This window comes from Urocitellus parryii, chromosome 11 (assembly GCF_045843805.1).
Source record: "Urocitellus parryii isolate mUroPar1 chromosome 11, mUroPar1.hap1, whole genome shotgun sequence".
NCBI classification, from domain to species: domain Eukaryota; kingdom Metazoa; phylum Chordata; class Mammalia; order Rodentia; family Sciuridae; genus Urocitellus; species Urocitellus parryii.
Genome location: NC_135541.1, coordinates 97,421,474 through 97,444,744, shown reverse-complemented (window position 1 = coordinate 97,444,744; position 23,271 = coordinate 97,421,474). Strand labels below are relative to the sequence as shown.

Here is a 23,271-nt window from a genome sequence, read left to right as displayed (position 1 = left end):
ACAAAAAATAAAATAAAATAAAATAAAATAAAATCTTCTCTTAGAGCTTTTAGAGAAGCAAGGACTCTTCACCAGTAAACAGTCCTAACAGGTTTAAATTTATTTTGAGAAAGGCTCTAGCTAAGATTATTTCTGTTATGGTTTGATTTATCTAGAATTTGCTATTGCAATAATACATACTGTTTTTACATACATATGTGTTTATATGGGGATCATATTTATATTGTGATTCTTTATTATTGTAATATTATAATTTCACAATATATGAATAGTAGGCCATGATAAGTTCTATTTTTGCTCTTATAATTGAAGAGGTTTTTGACTAAAGTTACATATAACTTTGTAGATGAATTTTAAAAATTTATGCTTTGGTTTCTTACTTCATTTAAAGTAAACCTTGATGATTTTTTTTTGTTATTGCATTATTGTTGTATTTAATAGTGAGATTTATTTTGACATAACTATAAAACAAGAAATATAATTTGCTCCCCTTCAGTATCCAGTAGTTCCCCTTTTGCTATTCTCCTACTTTTTTCTATCGTGTATTTATTTATAGTTTTTTAATTATTGCTTTATAGAATACAAATAAATGTACACTTCACTGTGATATTTTTATATTTTATCATAGCAGTTTTGGTGAGATATATTGTCGTTAATTTTTGGGGAAAATTATCTCCTTTGTAATGATGAGTTTTATTATTTGCATGGGATGTATAATTCTGTCTTTTATGTGCTTTTTGTGACTTTTATTTTCTCATAAGTTCTACATATTTTGTTTCTAAATATGTACACATATGAAATACCACTTGCATAAGGCACCTATGTAAAATTTATACATAGTGTTTTATGCTCTTTTTAAAACTGAATATATTATGAAAGGTGACTGGCCTCGGGGACCATTTTTACTACAGATTATTATTTATCTTTTCCATGATGTATATTGTATTGAGCCATGCCCTTGGGCTTCAAGTGTTTGGATGAGTACCATTGCATACTTACATGTTATCATGATCACATATGCTCTAATTTCAGTAAGTCTCTGTGATGGGGAGTATCATGTATATTCAAGAGGAAAATATTTTCCACAAATAGATACTAATTTAAAAGCCTTTTGAGTTAATGATTATTAATTTGTTTTAAATGTTAATCAATATTACTTAATTTTTTCCCATGATGGGTTTTTATTTTGTATTTCTTAAATATCTAAAGATTTTTAAATTTTATAGGTAATAAACATATCTCATGTATAAATTTGAAGTTCACACTTCTGTCTTTTATATATTTTTGGCATAAAAGATGAGAAAGTGAACCAAAAATGCAGCTAGATATTGATTTCAAAAAAAGAAAAAGGTTTAAATTATTTTTCTAAATTGACTTTTTTCTGTACTCATCATTTATAATAGGTTTCTTGTATGATCGTAATTGTAGGTTATTTAAAGTGGATTCTAGGGCTTATCTTTATTAAATACTACAGGAAAAACAAATAAGAAATTTCTCTCCACTATGGCTGCAGGAAAATGAAAAATGAATAAATTTCTTTAAAATCATATGGTAATAAAATTGTTTTTTTTTAAGTTAAGGACAAAGGGAGGATTTTCATTTTAGGTTTATTTTAATTCAAAACTTCACATACACACAATTTAAAGGCCTAAGTAATTGAGAGAGAGAGAGAGAGAGAGAGAGAGAGAGAGAGAGAGAGAGGAGAGGGGATTTTTAATATTTTATTTTTTAGTTATCGGTGGACACAACATCTTTGTTTATATATGGTGCTGAGGATGGAACCCTGGCCGCACGCATGCCAGGTGAACGCACTACCGCTTGAGCAACATCCCCAGCCCGATAATAAAATTGTTAAATGACATATTTACTAAACATCCACTCCTTTAAAACTTTTTTTCTGTAATATTTTTGGAAGTGAATCATGAATTCTATTATCTAGATTTTGGGATTTAATATAAAATCATATGGAATAAAATTTGGCCAATCCTAGAAATATTCATACAAAATTTGTTGTTTACTTAATGACATGTTGTGGAGATAGCAACTATTAAACATATTTATTTTTAGAAATAGTTACTCTGTTGCTTTTCAGTTTCTAATAAGCCTTTTATATTTATTTCCTTACTGAGTCACTCAGGGCCACTGATGTGTGTGTGTGTGTGTGTGTGTGTGTGTGTGTGTTTTTTTAATCTCCAGGCATTTAACCCTTCTAAGAAATCTGTCTTGTGAGCTCTGTTTCTGAAGAATTTCTTAACATGAAAGAAAATAAAAGTATTTATGTTGCCCCTGAAATGTATTCTCAATGCACTCTCTTCAAAATGGAGAGAGAATAATATTTCCCCAGACTGACATCTCTGTGTCAGGAGCTAACAATACATTGATGGTCTTTGAAGAAATTTCATACAGTTCTGTCTCTGGGTAGTTTTATGTGGGCTGCGGAATTGCCATTTAGTATCCAGATACCCATGTTTTTTTCTTTTTTTTTCTTATTTATTTTTATTTTTATTTTATTTTATTTTTTTTAAAATTGGTTGTTCAAAACATTACAAAGCTCATGACATATCATCTTCCATACATTTGATTCAAGTGGTTATGAACTCCCATTTTTTACCCCAATTACAAGTTGCAGAATCATATTGGTTACACATCCACATTTTTACATAATACCATATTAATGACTGTTGTATTCTGCTACCTTTCCTATCCCCTACTATCCCCCCTCCCCTTCCCTCTCATTTTCCCTCTCTACCCCATCTGCTGTTGTTTAATTCTCTCCCTTTTTTTCCCCTTTCCCCTCACAAACTCTGAATGGATTAAAAAACTGTGGCATTTATACACAATGGAGTATTACGCAGCACTAAAAAACGAAAAAAACATCGATTTTGCAGGGAAATGGATGGCATTAGAGCAGATAATGCTAAGTGAAGCTAGCCAATCCTTAAAAAACAAATGCCAAATGTCTTCTTTGATATAAAGAGAGCAACTAAGATCAGAACGGGAAGAAGAGCATGAGGAAAAGACTAACATTAAACAGAGACGAGTGGGGTGGGAGAAAGGGAGAGAGAAGAGAAACTGAATTGAAATGGAAGGAGACCCTCATTGTTACCCATGTTTTTTTTTTTTTTCATCTGTCCTATGGGAATAATTTTAGAGGGCACAGATGAATAATGCTCTTCATGAGTCTATGAATACCTGTATGTTCTGTAGTGCACAGGTGACAAAGCCCCTGGAATACACTATGCAGATTCTATTTGGTTAACCATTATCTGCCAATCACATGAATTTTCTTTCCAAAGCTTGTAATAACCTTTTCACTTTGGGCGTCCATGTCATCCACATTCCCAAATATAAAAGTTTGAATCTTTCTTTTCTAAATTTCAGGTTCCGTTTCTCTTGTGGTTCAATGTGGTACAAATAATTATGTTTTTTTTTCTATCTTTTACACTGTGTTTCTAACAAAAATGTTCTCTGCTCCAATCCTATATTTCCCATGTCCAGCTATGTTTAGAAAATGACATAGATAATTGTATTTGATAATTTATAAAGAAGAATTGAGAATACTTCTTGCTCGTCTTTCCCTTTCGTAGAAACTAAACCAGAACTCTTCTTGGTCCTGAAAAGGGATGACCATAACCAATCAGATAAAAAAAATGTTGATTGATTGCATATTCTTTTCTAAGAACTCTCTGTTCAAATCCTTGGCCCATTTCTTGATTGGGTTGTTATTATTATTATCATTATTTTCATCATCATCATCATCATTATCACTATTATTATTATTTGCTTAGTTTTTTGAGTTCTTTATGTACTCTAGAGATTAGTGCTCTATCTGATATATGAGGGGTAAAATATTCCTCCTAAAATGTAGGCTCTGTCTTCACCTCACAGATTGTTTCTTTTGCTGAAAATAATTTTTTTAGTTTTATTCTATCCCATTTATTGATTATTTGTTTTAATTCTTGTGCTATCAGTGTCTTATTAAAGGAATTGGGGCCTAATCCCACATGATGAAGATTAGAGGCTGTATTTTATTCCATTAGACACAGAGTATCTCATTTAATTCCTAGGCTCTTGATACACTTGGAGTTGATTTTTGTGCATGGTGAGAGATAGTGGTTTGTTGAAGAGGCTATCTTTTCTCCAGTGCATGTTTTGACACCTTTGTCTAATATATAATAATTGTAATTTTGTGGGTTAGTCTCTGTGACCTCTATTCTGTACCATTAGTCCGCAGTCGGGTTTTTTTTTTTGCAAATGCAATGCTGTTTTTGTTACCATTGCTCTGTAGTATGGTTTAAGGTCTGGTATAGTCATGCCACCTTCTTCACTTTTTCTGCTAAGGATTACTTTAGCTATTCTTTGTCTCTTATTTTTCCAGATAAATTTCATGGTTGCTTTTTCTATTTCTATGAGAAATGCCATTAGGATTTTGATCAGAATTGCAGTAAATATATATAGTGCTTTTGTATCATTGTCATTTTGATGATATTAATTGTGCCTATTGATGAACAAAGTAGATCTTTCCATCTTCTAAGGTGTTTTTTGATTTTTTTCTTTAGGCTTCTGTAGTTTTCCTTGTATAGACCCTTCACCTCTTTCATTAAATTGATTCCCAAGTATCTTTTTTTTTTGAAGTTATTGTAAATGGGGTAGTTTTCTTCATTTCTTTCTCAGAAGATTTTTTAACTGATATACAGAAATGCCTTTGATTTATGGGTGTTGATTTTATATCCTGCTACTTTGCTAAATTTATTTACTAGTTCTAGAAGTTTTCTGGTGGAGCTTTTTGAGTCTTCTAGGTATATAATCATATCGGGCATTTGCAGGTAAATGGAGAAGATAATGCTAAGTGATGTTAACCAATTAAAAAAATGCCAAATATAAGGAGGCTGACTCATAATGGGGTAGGGAGGGGGAGCATGCGAGAAATAGATGGATTTTCAATAAAGAAGAGGGGTGGGAGGAAAAGAAAGGTGACAGGGGATTAGCAAGAATGGTGGAAGGTGATAGAGACCATAATCAAAAGTACATGTAGGAAGACACAAATTTGTATCACCATACTTTATATACAACCAGAGATATGAAAAATTGTGTACTGTACATGAAAAAAGAATTCTAATCCTTCTGTTGTCATTTCTTTAAGATCATGGATAGAAATATAAAAAAAAATTGTTCATAAATTATATACATTAAATATGTGCATGTTATACATAGAATATATGCATATATATATATATATATATATATATATATACATATATGTTTATATAGAGATCTAAGGAAAGGCAAGTCTCTTTCCTGAATTTTTCAAAATCAATTAATTTATTAATTTGTTCTAACTTGCTAATAGACCAGAATGCATCTCACTTCATAGTACACAAATGGAGCACAAAATTTAATTTCTCTTTTTATACAGAAAGTATAGTTACAAAACCCATGTAACTCTACTTTTTGTACATCAAGATTTTCGTCTCATTCCACCATCTTACCTACCTCTATACCATCTCCCATCACTTCCCTTCCCTTTGTCTTATTCAAAGTTTCTTCATTTCTTCCATGCTACCTCCCACTTCCCTCGTTGTGGATCACCATCCACTTAGCACAGAAAAATATTAGGTCTTTTGTTTAGGAGGATTGGCTTACTTACCTTAACCTGATATTCTCCAACTCCTTCCATTACTTCCCAATTCCATAATTTTATTCTCTTTTAATGCTCAGTAATATTCCACTGTGTAAATAGACCATATTTTCTTTATCCATTCATCTATTGAAGAGCATACAGATTGGTTCTTTAGTTTACCTATTGTGAATTGTTTTGCTCTGAACATTGATGTCGATATGCCTCTGTATTATGCTGTTTTTAGCTCTTGTTTGTCTAAACTGAGAAATGGGATAGCTGGGTAAATTTTGGTTTATTTCCAAGTTTTCTAAGGAATCTCTTTATTCTTTTCCAGATTGGTGTCACCAATTTAGAGTCCTACCAACAGTGTAACAGTGGGCCTTTTTCCTCACATACTCACCAATGTATATTTTTGCCTGTTTTTTTAATAATTGACATTCTGTTTGGAGTAAGATTAAATTTTGGAGTAGTTTTGATTTGCAATTCTTTAATTCCTAGAGATATTGAACATTTTTTTATTGATTGGTTGATTGTTTATCTTCTAAGAAGTGTGTCTCTTCAGTTCCTTAGCCCATTTCATTTAATGATTGGGAAATTTGTTTTTTGGTATTAAGGTTTTTAAGTTCTTTATATATCCTGGAAATTAGGTTTCTATTTGATGTGTTTGTGGTAAAAATTTACTCCTATTCTCTGGTATCACTTTTCACCTCACTGATTGTTTCTTTTGCTGAGAAGAATCTTTTCAGTTTGAATTCATACCATCTAGTGACTTCTGTTTCTATTTTTTGTGCTTTATTAGTATTCTTCAAGAAGGAAAATTTCAAATAACCTACCTAGGATTACAGGTGTATGACATCATGATAGCAACACAATTCATATTCATTTGAAGCCCACTTTCTTAAGGAGCTTTCATCCAAGGAAGAAAAAGAAAATGTTATAGACAGGCCATTGGGTCTAAGGACATGTCATAAAATAAGGAATATACCATTAATCAATTTAAATAATAGACTCAAATCTTTGGATCTGGGGAAAAACATAACACACACACACACACACACACACACACAACACACACACACACACACACACACACACACACCATACACTTTCTGGTTAAGTCTCCTTGCCCTGACTCAGGGCAGTTTCCCTCTAGATTTTTATGTCTCAGGAGAAATATTGTTAAAAAAGTAAATGTATCTTTCACCTGTAGCATAAAAAAAGTGATCATGTCCTTCATCTTCCTGAACTCAGGACAAGCATAACTCTAAAGTATGGTTCTGTGAACTTAGATTTTCTGGAGTCTTGACATAGTTTTGAGGATGCTATTCCAAAAATACATATACTTTATTAGTAATATTTTAAATACATAATGGTAATTTTCACATAGTGGAAATTATGGATTATACTATATAATTCAATTTTACTATTTTTATATGAATTCTAAAAAAATAATTATCTTTCCACCTCATATAATTTTAATGTTCAATCTGTTTCCATACAAGAGAAGTTAATTGAAATTTTACAGGATTGTCACTGTATTATTTCCATCCATAAATAATATATTTACATATATAATCTACAAATTCAAAAGGCCTCATATGCAAGTTTAAATGCAAATGTTTTTCTGGGTTGGCTGGATTTTACTTCTCCAAGGATACCTTGCCTTAAATTCGCTGTAGCCTGAGGATCTGGATTTCAATTCCCAAGTCCTCTAAATAAATAAATAAATAAATAAACAAACAGACATCATTTATTTTTGGATTTGAGGTTATCTCCTGACTCTCAAAAAACTCACTGAGGTTTAGATTGAGCATATGAAGACAAAAGTTGTGTCCAGTCAGGACCCCTCATATAAGCATTGTCCAATCTACACATATTCAATAAAGAGAAGCAAGTTTTGACCATCTGGGGTGAAGTCTGCCAGAGTGGGTATCCACTTCTAGGCTTCCTCACTTATGTTCAGTGAACCTGATTTTTTTCTCCTGTATAGGTACTTTGTGATTTATAGAGAGGACACGTGGTTCCTAAAAATGGAGTAAATGATGAGTGTGCAGTGAAATCCTGAGACTGGATGATGGATCTGGTTGAAACTGGCTGCACTGTCTATGGTGGGAACTGGCAATGGTTGGCTAGAATCCCTGGTGTAATCTTTGGTTTCTGCAGTCCTGTGTCTTCTTCTGAGAAAGGTCAGCCATGAATTTCCACTGGCCAGTCAATTGGACCATATATTAAGAGTAGAAACTGGAAGTCCTATAGTATCCTATAGAATATCTTCAGCCCCTACCTTAAATTCTATGTGAGAACATTTGTGGCAATATTTCCAAATCTTCTCAGATTGTATTGTGGATTATGGAGTGAGAAGATTATCATAATCACAACTCCTAGTGTTTTTTCTTCCAGGAGGGGGATGAGATACTCTATAGGTATCTCAGATTTTCTTTCCTCCTGAATTTATTCTCCTTCTTATTGTAGATTGTGTTATTGTGGATTGAGCCAGAGGTACTGTTCCACTTGGCTACATACCTGGTACTTTTTATTTTTTTATCTTAAGACAGTTGCTGAGTGTGATTTTAAATTTATGCCCCAGTATTGTGAGTTGCATTTATATATAAAATTTTAGCTTCCTGTTCAATGACAACTTCCCCTTTTCCCAGTATTATCAGTTACTTTACCCATATTATATTTCAAATGAACATAGTATTTTCAATTGTTATACCAAAAACTGAATGAGACTTTAAGGTATTTTTTCACTCTGCGTGCAATGATACATGCATATTAATTCTAGAGCCTCAAGTGGCTAAGTCAGTAAGATTGCAATTTCAAGGTAAACATAAGGAACTTAGGTAGACTAATTAGACAATTAGAAAACCCTGTCTCAAAATTTTAAAACATGGCTGGGTATGTAGCCCAGAATTAACATGCTGCTGTTTCAAATCCCCAGTACCATAGAAAAATCAAAAGCAAAATTTTTGTTGTTGTTGTTTATGAGCATTTTACATGATTGAAAAGTAAAGAAGAATCACATGACCTTGGAAAAATCATGTGTTTCTATACTTCCTTTGTTTCTCCAAAGGCAGACAACCTGTCAGAGTGTCCTTATGCTCAGATTTCTTTTTGTGGAATGTATATGAGAGCATTCTCATTCTGCACTCTTGTATTTTCCTGGAACTGTGTTTCAGAACTATGTAATATGAGGATCCCACAGCTGGCACATCTATTGCCTCTCATAAGTCCAGACCAGTACTTGAGGCTTTTCTTGTTCAAGAGCAGTATAAATGCAGAGAGTTTCATTTCTCAAAGAAATAACTGAGAGAACTCTCAACTTCCATTTTTTTAAAATGTCTTCACTAATTTTATAGTCGAGCACAGTGTTTCTTTCTTCCATATTCATATAATTGGAGTACTACTTACTATTCCACTTTTTGAAAGTAGCCATTCTAACAGCTATACTCATGCAGAAGATCTTATAGTTGAATGGTGCACTAAAATTCTGATGCAAGGTTTTTAGATTCCAGGGTGCCTTATGCTCACTGGAAAAGAAAATGATATGCACCTATTTTAGAAATGAAGAGGGATTTGTGATTGTAACCATTTTTCTTCACTAATATTTGAGATTTTAGCTCATTACAATGTTTGCACACCAATGTGAAAACACTCTGTTTTGTTCTAGGGAGATTTGCACTTGCACAGTTACCAGTGCTTTCAATGCTTTGAGGTTTCAGATGTAGACCATTGAATGGAAAAAGTTAATATTGGGACAAATTACTTACAGAAAGAATTGATTAACTCTGGTGTTATTAGTAAAGGGAGCTGGGTGAGAGAGCTCAGGAATTGCTGAACTGCCACTTTGGCTTTCAGTGGTGGTCTGTATTTCCCTGTTAATTTTTTTGGTACTGTCTAGATAAAAGTTCAACTGTCAGCAACAGCTATCTGCATTTTTAAAAAATGTTGGCAAATCCCTCTAAGGGATTAAGGGGTTACCTTAAGATTTAACACCTCTTCCACTCTGGTCTAATGGAATAAAGCCCATGGATCTTGCATGGCCATAGAAAACCACTTATTTTTCCTAGCTGGAGTAAATACTCATGTATATCTTATTCCTTCCTCTGTGTGTACAGATAAATTAGTATTTGTACTCCAGGCAATTTAGAGTAAAATAATATATTTCAAACGCAAATCAATCTTCCTTTATTTATATTAATACTGGATTTGGGCATTTTTTCCAGTAATTTTGCATATTGCTCAAATCAGGAAAATCTTCAAGTGCATTCTACTTTTCTGTTGGTCGATATTTTTTTTTCAGTTTTTCCAATTTGTGTGCCTCTAATTCCTTTACAGTTTTTTGAAGGACTCAAAACAGAACTATATATTTATTTGGTGTATCCATAAATGGTGGGAATCTTATATTCTGCTTTTATTTATTTTTTATATTATTTTTTAAAATTATCTCACTTTATATAAGCTGTTTGGTGGATGCTTGTGTATAATTTCAGTGTCACACACATTCTGCACACCAGTTGCTTTTGTAATCTATGTCTTTTATTCTAACATCCTCTTTGAGGTTGGATTGTAGCATTCACTCACATTAAATATTTTATTGATATATTTTGATTTATATACTTATAATAATTAACAATAAAAATATATTTGCATACATATGAATTGTCCTATGTAGTTTTCTGTATTTTGATTTCTTTATCTTAAAATTACTACACTGTTGTAATATTATAACATGCATTAGTGTCAGACAATAATCACTAGTATATTTGCTCTTATATATGAGAGAGTTCTTGTCTAATTTTATATACTTTTAACTTTCCAGGAAAATTTTAGTAGTTTTTGCTTTGATTTCTTCTTTAACAAAAAGTAAAGAATGGTAAAATTATGACCAGTTATTATTAAATGGTACCTTGGGAAAAATGATCATTTTTATAATAGTTTTATTCTTTGTAAATATGTTGAGTATTTGCGTCTTTTATGTTCTTTTCTGTATTTTTATTTTCTCAAATACTGCATATTCTTTTTGTAAACATACTTGCATATGAAATGCAACATTCATGTGACATCAGCATAAAACATACATGGTATTTTACAGTATTTGTCAAACTGGATATAATACATCAACAAAAATTCTAGCTCCTAGAATTTACATTTTACAAAATTTAATAATTATTTCTTCCTCTTTAGCCATGCCCCTTGGTTTCAACTCTGGAAGAATATGGCTGTATTTTCATGTATGGTTGCTGTAATTTTAGTCTCTGTTTCCTGTGTGGGTTTATCATATACATATGATTACAAAACAGTTTCTACAAATGGATAGTAAAAGCTTAAATTATTATTTTCCTTTTTTTGTGAATGCATTTATTTCACATATTCATCAATACTGTTTAATTCATCTATATGATGTGATTTTTTCAGTGTTACCTAAATTTCAAAAAAATTTTGAGTTTTATGATTATTGGACACTTAGATATATCCTTTTTAAAGTGACTCTTAAAGAATTTTTTGTTTTTCTTTTGTAAACGGTTGTATTTCTTCTTCTTATAAGCATTTGATTATATGTGAGGAAATTAGGTGTTTTTTTTTTTTTTTTTTTACCTTGTCAGTTTTTCAGGTTTTAATGTAATCATTTGATGAATAGATGTTTTTTTGGTATTAATATTTTGTAATTCATAAGTTTAAGTCTACTATATTGTATAATATTGAAAACAAATATAAACTATTTTTTTTACTTTGTGATATTAGGGATTCAACCAAAGTGTATTAATGCTGAGCATATTCTCAGCTCTGTTTTAAATTTTATTTCCAGATGGGGTTTGCTCAATTTCTTTATTTGGCCTTAAGTTTTGAACTTCATGCCTTAGACTCCAGAATAGTGAATATTTCAGGTGTGCACCACCATATGAACCCTATTTTTTGTATATAAACTTTTGATCTTTTTACTTTATTATACATTTCAATATTATTTACTAATAACTTATATTCAGCATTTAATGTGTCAAAATATGTTGTAATGTTTTGTGAGTGAAGGGATAAAATAGCATTTTATTATCACACTCTTTTCCCACTATCCTAGCATGTTTTAAAAGTTTTGTTGTTGTTGGTGTTTACTGTAATTCCACCATTTATTTCATTATGAGGTTTACCCTGATTGATTTTACTTCATAACATCAATCATGTGGCATCATGGTATTTTGGTCTGCAGTAGACTTTATGTACAACCATGGATCTAGCAAATATCTTAGCCATGTACAAGACTATACCATCTAGATTCTGTCATTGTACTCAGAGAATTAGAAAATTGCAGAAGATTCTTAGGATAAATTTTCCAGAGTGTATTTCCATAAAGTGAGAAATCATTATATATTCCTATATTTGCTATTACATACTGTATAATTGATACAATTTTTATTTGTTGAATTTTCAAATTTGCTAGTGCTTTTTCAATTGTATCTGCTTTTTTTTTAAAAAAATTGTACTGAAGATTGAACCCAGGGGTGCTTAACAATAAAGCCACATACTCAGTCCTTTTTTTGTATTTTATTTAGAGACAGTGTATTGCTAGGTTGCTAAGTGCCTCACTAAGTTGCTCAATACCATATATATAAGACAATATTATATATAATATTGTCTTAGAATTTATGGTCCTTTTTTCTTATCCTCCTCAGTCACTGGAACTATAGTTGTCCATCGTTAGAATGGGCTCATTTGCTTTTCAAAAGCACCAACATTGATACTGGTAACTCTCTTATGTTTATCTTTAATAGCTTCTAATTTTGCTCTTTTGATTAAGACTTTCTTTACTTTTAGTTTTTAAATTTTACTTTTTATTGGGATGGATAATTTGATAATAAATTCTAGTCATTTTATGGCTTACTAATTTTTTTGTATGTTTTATTTTCACCTCAGGTATAGACGAATTCCAATTTTTACAGCTGTATGGAGGTCTAAGTGAAACATAATAACCTGTATGGATATTGTTAAAAAAAATAAACCACAATTTTACCCAGTTTTTTAAATGCACTGTATATGCCCAAAGGACATAAAATCAGCATACTACATTGACACAGTCACAATAATGTTTATAGCAGCACAATTCACAATAGCTAAGCTATAAAACCAACAATTCAATGATGAATGGGTCCATTCAATGATGACAGGATAAAAAACTGTTGCTTATGTACACAATAAACTATGAATCGGCCATAAAGAAGAATGACTTTATGACATTTGCCAGGAAATGGATGCATCTGGAGATTTTATGCTAAGTAAAACAAACAATTTCTTTAAAACCAAAAGTTGAAAGTTATTGCTGATATGTGAAATCTAAAGCTCATAAAGTGGGGAAGGGTAAGAAAAGAAGATCAGTAGTTTGCACAAGGGTAAACAAAAATTAAATAAATGAATAAATAAATAAACAAAAGGGACAAGGATAGAAATATAAAAGATATATATCTGTAAGTGAATCCTACCATCGTAGCCACCAAAAAGAACAGGATTTTAATTAGGATACGATATATCCCATGCTTGCATAATACCATAAAAATCGATTTTACTGTCAGGTAGAACTAGAAAGAACCAATAAAATTAAAAAAAAATTATATTTGTTTGAAGAGCTATATGTATATTCTATTAAAATGTCATACAATATAAACATCAATCAAAGTTTGTATATATATATATATATATATATATATATAAATGTTAAAATTATAAAAAGCAAAATTCAAACAGGATTGTTTTTGCTATTTTTATATTAATATCATACATAAAAAACATAAAATGTTTGAACTTAAATAAACTGTTAAATATTTCCTTTAAGTGGTCTGTCTACCTTGTTACATTTCAAAATTCCTCTTATACCATTGATGTTGGAGTTACTAGAGATCTCACTACACATTCAGAATAGCCAGCTCAGTCAGAGAAATAACAAATAAGATTCTACACATTAGTAAATCTCTGATTAGTGGTTATACAATTAAAATTTGAGGATTCCCTTTCTTAATTACCATGATTTTCTCATCTGAAAAATATGTATAATTTATATCAAGATATACAAAATTACAAAATATATATTTTTGTAATAATGCCTGAGTGTTTCATAAATGTGGAGTATGTATACTTTTTTAAACTTCAATCACTTTTTCTGCAGAAGTAGATAATTGTATCATTGTTTTCCAAAACACTGTCTACATGATAGTCTACTAACTCCCATTTCAACTTTAATTACATTATAGACTGTGCAAATGTTCATGTGGTCAAAGTGTTATTTATCTACCTATTCTTATTTTAGGAACTGTTAACATTTATGGATATAGCCATTGATTTTACTGAAGAGGAGTGGGAATGCCTTCAGCCTTCTCAGAAAAATTTATATAGAGATGTGATGCTAGAGAATTATAGAAACTTTGCCTTCCTGGGTAAGTTTAATTTCCCTTTAAAATTATTAACTACTAATTATTATTTAATTTACTCTTGTTGCAGAGTATCTTCTGGGAACTTCTCTATAAGAATGAGTTTCAGATTTGTGTTTCAAAGAAAAAGGGCATTTTTAGTACAGATATTTACTCTCTCTCTCTCTCTCTCTATATATATATATATATATATACATATATATATATATATGTATATATATATATATATATATATATAATGTTACTCTTTAATCTGTCTCTTTATTTGTGTGGTACACATCCTTCACTTTAGATAAGTAGTACCTAGTATAATTTAGTGATGTAAACTATTGTAGACTACACATAGCAGGGGACATAGTTGAGTCATTCAAATGTCAAGGAGAAATCCAAACTGAAAAATGTTGAAAGAGTAGTTATCCAGCAGAAGAAATTTTCAGAAGCTTCGGTTTATTTATTTTGATTGTAATCATTGAACACATATTGCCCTATATTTGGCACATTTTCAAATTCCTTGTTGTTCTCTGTTTTCCTCTTTAGTGATGTCCCATCTTATTCAGATTAACCATCAAAACTTACCTTTTGTTGTGAGGGCCAGCATGATCTGTTTCAAATCTTCTTGTGAGGACACCTTTAAAGAAGCAAACAGAAGAGAGAGACACATACACAGTGAAAGGGAAAAAAAGAAAAAAAAACTGGCCACCCCTCTTAACAGCTGCACATATAATACTCCAAAATTATATACCTCATGATACCATGACTACATTCTATCCCAGTGTTTCTTTAAACCCAAGTAATAGCTAACCAAGATTAGGTACAGTTAATACAAATATAGAGCCCCTTTTCCCTAAGGACATTATCACAGAAACTAGATAGTGCACCTGTAGAGTTGTCTTAATAGCTTCAGGGAGAAACTGCTGGGCATTACAATTTTGGGACTCAGGGTGCCAGTTACCATCACTCCCACACTTTCCTGTCTATTCCAAGGTCAGAATACCTAATACCTCCCCTCTTTTTAAAGGCCTATTGAATAAATAATATTACTTATCTCCTTAATGCTGGTGGGGGCAAAAAATAGGGCAGGCATAGACAACAGCAAGTTCCAACATCAGTAAACATCCACCTATGAATATTTTTGACCCAGATGAAATTGAGTAAACATGAAGTTAACCAATCCAACAAGTCCAAAATCCATCATCTTGTTGAACCTTATTAATGATATCTTTAAGGTAATCTAAGTCTTTTGAAATAAAATTACAATTATAACTTAAACTAAAGGAACACATGTATTAAACTTCTGATATGCTTTATGATGTAACAATAACAATCAATTGCAGCATAATTGTCAAGTATGGCTTGACAATGTTGTTTTTGTTCTTCATTAAGCATATTTACATTCATGGAGGCATGACTAATACTGTTTATGATAGCATAGGCGAGTTTCATAGAAGTTTTATAAGCCTTTAAAGCTAGTCTAGGTAAACCCACTAAGGAGAATGTGAAAGCATTAAATTCTGCCTTAGAGAGAAGCTTCATTGAATCATCACAGTTTTTATCAAGAGGAATAGACTTTTTATGAATAAATTGCACAGGGTTGTGACCTATTAAATACTATGTGGATGGTAAGGACACATTATTCTGCTAAGAAAACAATGAATACCATGAGACTTTTTTGCAGGTATATAACAATTTTATGCAAGTGAGTCAAGATATTGTAATGGGTTCTAGAAGTCCAGGATCTGACAGTACTGAATTTCCCAGAGCTGGTGTACAGAAACAGAGCAAAATTGTTATTAAGACCAAAGCATTTACAGAGTTTTGTGTGAGTTTAGCAATCAAAGCAGTAACAAAGTTATCTAGAGTACATTCTAACCCCATTTTAGCCAACACCTGTTGAGCTGAGGCTGTTAATGGTTTTATATCCCCCCCCCAGTTACTAGAATTCATGTATCTTGGGGTCCTATTTTAATGATTCTTCTCTTTTGAGGAGAATGATTATTCTCTTGCTTGGATGAACTCTTATCTTCCAGGGTTAAATGAAACTTAGAAACCAGCTTGTGAATTCCCTGATGTACATTTATAATTGCTATTTTTCATGCATGAAGCTAGAGTCCAAACAGGATACGTTGTCATAAGTGTAGCAGTCTATGCTTTTCCCCACGTGATCAAAGGCATAGGATCTTGTCATCCTGGTCAGGTGGAACCTCATATATTACATATTTTTTTGGTAATGGCTGTAAATAAAACAATATTTAATGCATATTAACATATGAGAGGCTAGATCTTTGTTTCTGTTTTAAAAGGAACGTATTAGGATACAATTTGCTCACTCAACAAAAGCTCATCCAAAAGAATTATGAGAAATTTCATGATTTAAAACTATATCTCATTGATTAAAAATTGTGCAAAAGGATGAGACATAAAGGCAGGAGCATTATCCATCTTTAAACAAATAGGGTCTCTAGGAGCAAATCATGCTTGGTTTTTTCCATGATCTCTGCTGGAACTGACTTGACATTTTCTTTTCATAGATTCAATTCTGTTAGTAAATATTTTTCTGTTGTTTTGTGTTTTGCAATAATGCATTAGTAATCATAAATATTTTGAAGTGAATAAATCATTATACTTCTACTTTGTAATTTTTTTATATTTTTAAAATTTTGATTAGTGATTTAATTTCTTGATCATTGTTTTTTTTATTGTGGTATGCTTGGATTATTTTCACACTTCTTATATGTATAGGAAATGTGAAAATATATATGGAATCTTTGACTATAATATCAACTTTACACAAAACACAGTGTGTGTGTGTGTGTGTGTGTGTATCTCCCACTTCTCTTTATATATCCTATAGATTTTTAATTTTTACAGTATTTTACAAGTTGCTTAGACTTGTCTTAAACTTGGTACTGCTAGATAAGCCTCTCCTATATTGGTAGAATTTCAGATTTGCACACTAGGAATGCCCCTCTTATTTTTTCTTAAAGAATTATTCACATAAACATTGTGCTCATTGATGTTAATATTTTTTTCAATTTGACTCTCTAAACTTTTTTTAAATAGTTATTTAGTGTTATTTGAGTAATTCATAACTCTCAGTATCCTTATGTTAAATTATTAATTTATTTTTCTTTTTTTGTCACTTGGATTTAGCCATGCTTATCTTTGTTTATATTTGCTGTCCTATTTTTTATTTGTTCATTAAAGGAGCCATCAGTAGATTATATAGTCACTTTTTGGGAAAAAAGTATAAAAAATTTAAATAAATAAAAATAGGCAGGAACAGTGCTGCATCCTTGTAATATTTGCTAATTGGGAGGCCATGAAAAAGTACTTCATTTGAGAGAAGTCATAGAAATTTAGAAACAACATGGCTCAAACAATTTTAAAAAGACTTGTGTTGTAGTTCGTGATTTAGAATTTTTGGGATAATCTCAAGAATTACACATGAAACATTAAAAGTTGGATTACCTAAAGATCCAGAATTGCCAGTATTAAATATGTATCCATGAACTATTAAATCAGAAAATTGAAGAGATACTTCTGCTTTTGTGTTTAGCGCAAACATTTTTCTCAGTATTTAAGCTAGGGACTCAATGTGTGTGCCCATCAATGTCAAATGAGTAAAAATATGTACTTATATACTATTATTATTTAGTTACAAAATATTTTGTCTATAATAGTGTTATAAGAAATATATGCAGGACTTTGCATTAAGTGCAATGTGGCAGGCAGATCTTAAGTTGTAGGAGCATTTGATTCACATGTGGAAGTCAGAAATTTAGTGAGCAAAATTTTGCTCAACACGTACTGTGTTTTGTGTAGGGTTGATATTATAGTCAAAGTCTCCATATTTTTATTTTATTGAGCATAACAGGTTCAAGAGTTTTATTTTACCACATAGTGAGTGTATTATGTTCTTCATAAATACTAGCAGAAGGAATACAATACCGTGTAAGTACAAAATTGATAATTATATGAAATAATGATTGTGTTAATTCATTCTATTTTGTCATTTTACCTTGTATATATAGTATAAAATACCATGATATATTTATAAATAAACAAAGTTGTATTTGAAAATAAAGAAAATTCTCATATCACATGAATGTAAAAATATAAAAATCAATTTATTATACTTGACTGTCATGTGTTGAATTCATCCAAGTATTATGGCCATAGGCTATGCAAGGGTTTATAGTCTTTTAAAAATGTTTTTATGATAAATGTTATAGACATATGTGTGTATATTACTTAGTAAATTTTTTGTTCATATTTCTTTTTAAGAGTCCATTGCCTCTTTACACTTGTTGAATATTTATGGTATTATCACTCAAAATCTACTAGTTATTTTCATGTCTCTAGGTCATGGTAGAAAAAAACCATTTTTTGGACACTCTTTGAAAAAGCCAGAAATGTTTGTATAGGTTTTACATTCCTCTTATTCTACTGACAGTGAAGGTAGGTGGTAGATATTTCCTAAATACACAATACTATTTTATGAAGGACAAAAGGCTGTTCATGATACTTTTCTACACTTTATTATATTACTCTTCTTAATGATGTACTCCTCTTGGATACTGTGGTCTCTACAAGAATTTTGGTAATATTCTCAAGGTAATTTTGTCTGTATATTTTTATTCAGCTAATATATTTTTTGGATTTATGGTGACTTTGGACTTACAAATCTGCTACACTCCTGATGTACTTAGTTTACCTTAATGTCATGTTATGTATGCAGAATATATTTATCCCAGTCTAATAGGTATTTTTTTTAAATTTTTGTTTATTTCAGCCATGACTGCTAATCATACCCAAGAATATTCACCAGAAAAGGGCTTAAAACATATATTTCATGAAGTGATAAGTGCAAAATATAAAAGTTGTGATCTTGACTATTTACCACAAAAGAAAATATGGAAAACTACAAGTGAGAGTGAACACCAGAAATCATATAAAAAATCAGGCCTTGTTCACCACCAGAGAATTTATATTGGAGAGAAGCGCTACAAATATAAAGAATGTTGTAAAGCTTTTAGTAAAAAAAAAAAAAAATCTTATTTACCACAGAGGAAACCACAATGGAGAAAAGCCCTACAAATATAAAGAATGTGCCAACACTTTTGGTCCAAAATCACACCTTATTTGCCACAGCAAAACTCACACTGGAGAGAAGCCCTACAATTGTAAAGAATGTGCCAACACTTTTGGTCAAAAATCACACCTTATTTGCCACCGCAGAACTCAAACTGGAGAGAAGCCCTACAAATGTACAGAATGTGGCAAAGCTTTTGGTCAAAAATCACACCTTATTTTCCACAGCAGAAATCACAGTGGAGAGAAGCACTACAAATGTAAAGATTGTGGCAAAGCTTTTGGTGAAAAATCAAGCCTTATTTGCAACAGCAGAAGTCACACTAGAGAGAAGCCCTACAAATGTAAAGAATGTGGCAAAGATTTTGGTCTAAAATCAAGCCTTATTCACCACAGGAGAACTCACACTGGAGAGAAGCCCTACAAATGTACAGAATGTGGCAAAGCTTTTGGTCAAAAATCACACCTCATTTACCATATCAGAAGTCACACTGGAGAGAAGCCTTACAAATGTAAAGAATGTGGCAAAGCTTTTGGTCAAAAATCAAACCTTATTCACCACAGGAGAACTCACACTAGAGAGAAGCCCTACAAATGTAAAGATTGTGGCAAAGCTTTTGGTCAAAAATCACACCTTATTTGCCACAGTAGAACTCACACTGGAGAGAAGCCCTACAAATGTAAAAATTGTGGCAAAGCTTTTGGTGAAAAATTAAGCCTTATTTACCACAGCAGAAGTCACACTGGAGAGAAGCCCTACAAATGTGAAGAATGTGGCAAAGATTTTGGTCTAAAATCAAGCCTTATTCGCCACAGGAGAACTCACACTGGAGAGAAGCCCTACAAATGTACAGAATGTGGCAAAGCTTTTGGTCAAAAATCACACCTTATTTTCCACAGCAGAAATCACAGTGGAGAGAAGCCCTACAAATGTAAAGATTGTGGCAAAGCTTTTGGTCAAAAATCACACCTTATTTGCCACATCAGAACTCACACTGGAGAGAAGCCTTACAAATGTAAAGAATGTGGCAAAGCTTTTGGTCGAACATCACACCTTATTCGCCACAGGAGAACTCACACTAGAGAGAAGCCCTACAAATGTAAAGATTGTGGCAAAGCTTTTGGTCAAAAATCACACCTTCTTTGCCACAGCATAAATCACAATGGAGAGAAGCCCTACAAATGTAAATAATGTGGCAAAGCTTTTACTCAAAAAACAGGCTTTATTTGCCACAGAAAACTCACACTAGAGAGAAGCCTTACAAATGTAAAGAATGTGGCAATGTGTTCAGTCAAAAATCACACCTTATTTGCCCCAACAGAACTCACACTGGAGAGAAGCCTCACAAATATAAAGTATGTGTCAAAGTTTTTACTCAAATATTACACCTTATTGACCACGGCAGAATTTACACTGGAGAGAAGCCTTACAAATATAAGGAATGTGCCAAAGCTTTTAGCAATAAAACAGTCCTTATTTGCCACAATAGAACTCACACTGGAGAATAGCCCTACAAATGTGAATAATGTGGAAAAGCTTTTAAAAGAAAATAAAACGTTATTCACCACAGCAGAAGACATCCTGGTGAATGTGAAATGTGAATAAAGTGATAATACTTTTAAAGAAAGACTAAATCTTGGGCCTGGTGTTGTGGTTCAGTGGTAGAGTGCTAGCCTCACGTATGTGAGATCCTGGGTTTGATCCTAAACACCACATGAAAATAAATAAGTGAAATAAAGGTATTGTTTCCAACTACAACTAAAAAATAAACATTAAAAAAATGAAAACCTAAACCTTATTAACAATAAAATTTATACAGAAAAGAACCTCTACAAATTGAAACAATGCAGCAAAGCTTTTAATAAGAAATTAATTATTTTCACCACTAGGCTACTTATTCTGGAAAGAAGACATATAAATGTATAGAATGTAGAAAGACTTTAAATTATATATCATATATTACCAGACATCTGAGAAAACACACTGGAGAGAAGCTGTACAAATGAGACCATTGTACCATTACTCTAGGAAAGGGACAACATTTAATCATCACCACTATAACCATAGCATAGAGATAGTTTTGAAATGTGAAAATTGACAATGTGACAATTCCTCCAAAATGTATTCACCAATACTCAGAACCTGTGGATACATACTGGTTAGAGAAAATACAAATGGAAAAAAAATGTAGCTACATGTTTCTTAAACACTGCTTATTTTTGGTGAATTCATTGTGCCCAGAAATGCTAAAAAGTTAAATAATATATCCAAAATGTATTTAAATTTTAAATTCATTGAACATCTGAAAACTTATACTAGTAGTAAAAATTGAACAGATTTTGCCCAAAATATATGCCTTATATAACAATGAAACATTTATAATAAATGTGAGAGTAATGTTATTATGTGTATATTACACCTTGATGTATATGAGGATCAGTAAAATACAGAACTCATTTAAGGTTAAAAAACAAGTAGTTGTCTTTCACTTTTGCTTAAATTTATTAAGCATTATGAAGTTATTTTGTAGAAATATCAGTCATAAGTATCATGCATGGATAGTGAAGAAACTTCATCTTTGAAAGAATATAATTGTTTTTCTAATTCAAACATTACTATTTTCACTTTTGAATACTGAGAAAAGAGTTATATGAAATCTATTTTTGATGTTTAACATTAAAGTGTAATATTTTAAACTTTAATTTTTTTTGTATTTCAGTTTACGTTTAGGTATTTTTATACACTGAGCCACATTCTTAAGCCCTCTCTCCACTTTTTCAAATTTTGAGACTATCTTGCTAAGTTGCTTGAAATCACACTAAGTTGCTGAGGCTGAATTTCAAGTTCTGAAACCACTCAGCTCTTCCCAATTTGCTTGGATTACAAGCATGGACCGTCATGCCAGGCTTATAGTGAATTTTTTTACCTATATTTACCTTATGTATTCAATATGTCTTCATAACTGAATATTTGTTTATATGTTAACACTCATGTATTGCATACTGTTGTTAAATGACAGACATAATAGTGTTCCCCTTGACTAAATGTTCTATGTAACAGTAAAACATACTGTTGAGTAAATAATACTTTAGCATCTGTTAATACTTTTACACATTTTAATCAAACTTAATGTGGAATACAATTTGCATAAATCAGATCATTATTTTTTTTTCTGTTTGTATTTACAGTGAAATTAAGAGTTATAAGAAGGATATAGATATAGGAAAATAAGCCCCAGATTTCCATATCGTGATTTATAAATTTTAAAATTTTAATTTTTTAATATTTTAACATTTCCTAGTGATTTGAATAGACTGAATTTCCACAACCTTAAAGGTAGCTCTTACAGGAGAGAAGAGCTTTATCTTTCTTGTGTGCATAATGGCCTTCTAGACTTCATCCTCATTGGAGACATTTCATTTTTCTGTGAATGAGGTCAATGATCAGTATTTTCATGTACATTAGTAAACTCTGACATCCTTGTTATTCTATAGGTAGTGTTATTTCAGGGCAGAAATTATAGAAATGGATGTGGAGTCAAGGTTGAGTGAGGCCTTATACTTATGACAAAATAATCAATGAGCTATGTTTTATAGTCTCATTTTCTGAGGACCAAGTAGTAAGAGGTAAACTGAGAAGGTTGTATGTAAAGATTATGTTTCTTATCATAAAATGTTGGCTTTTCAGCTACAATAGGGTAAAAGCTTCTTATACACAGAATACATAAAAAAATCATATTGAATATCATTCACAATTTTATTAACATTACATAGAATTCATGAAGAACTGAGTTTACAGCAACATATGCCTAAGAAAAAGGTCTGGGGCCATTGTACACTCTCCAATATAGACATATTTATACCAATTTAATTATATCTGAAACTACAATAAATGAGATGAAAAATCAATTGGATCAACACACAACAATATAGAAATAAAAACTTGTAAAGACTTAAGAAAGAGACCAATAGTGGATGAAGTGTGGTTTCCAAATGCGAGGGGAAAATTGGACATATAATCAGTTAATGGTAATTGAAGAAAGATAAGTTACCCACTTGGAGCTACAACAGCATTTGAAAGGAAAAGAGTCACAAAGTAAGCAAAGATTATTCACTTCCATTTGTATGCTTTGTAATATTTTCCAA

General features: G+C 31.4%; 1 protein-coding gene across 1 annotated transcript in view; it reads left to right on the top strand.

The window, feature by feature from the left end:
• Nucleotides 1-18,593: 18,593 nt before the first annotated feature.
• The window catches only part of LOC113177341 (uncharacterized), a 339,679-nt gene continuing 335,001 nt past the window's right edge, over nt 18,594-23,271 (top strand). The window contains 2 exon segments of the mRNA XM_077791585.1: nt 18,594-18,634; nt 19,354-20,165. Coding sequence (XP_077647711.1) covers nt 18,594-18,634; nt 19,354-20,165 — 853 coding nt within the window.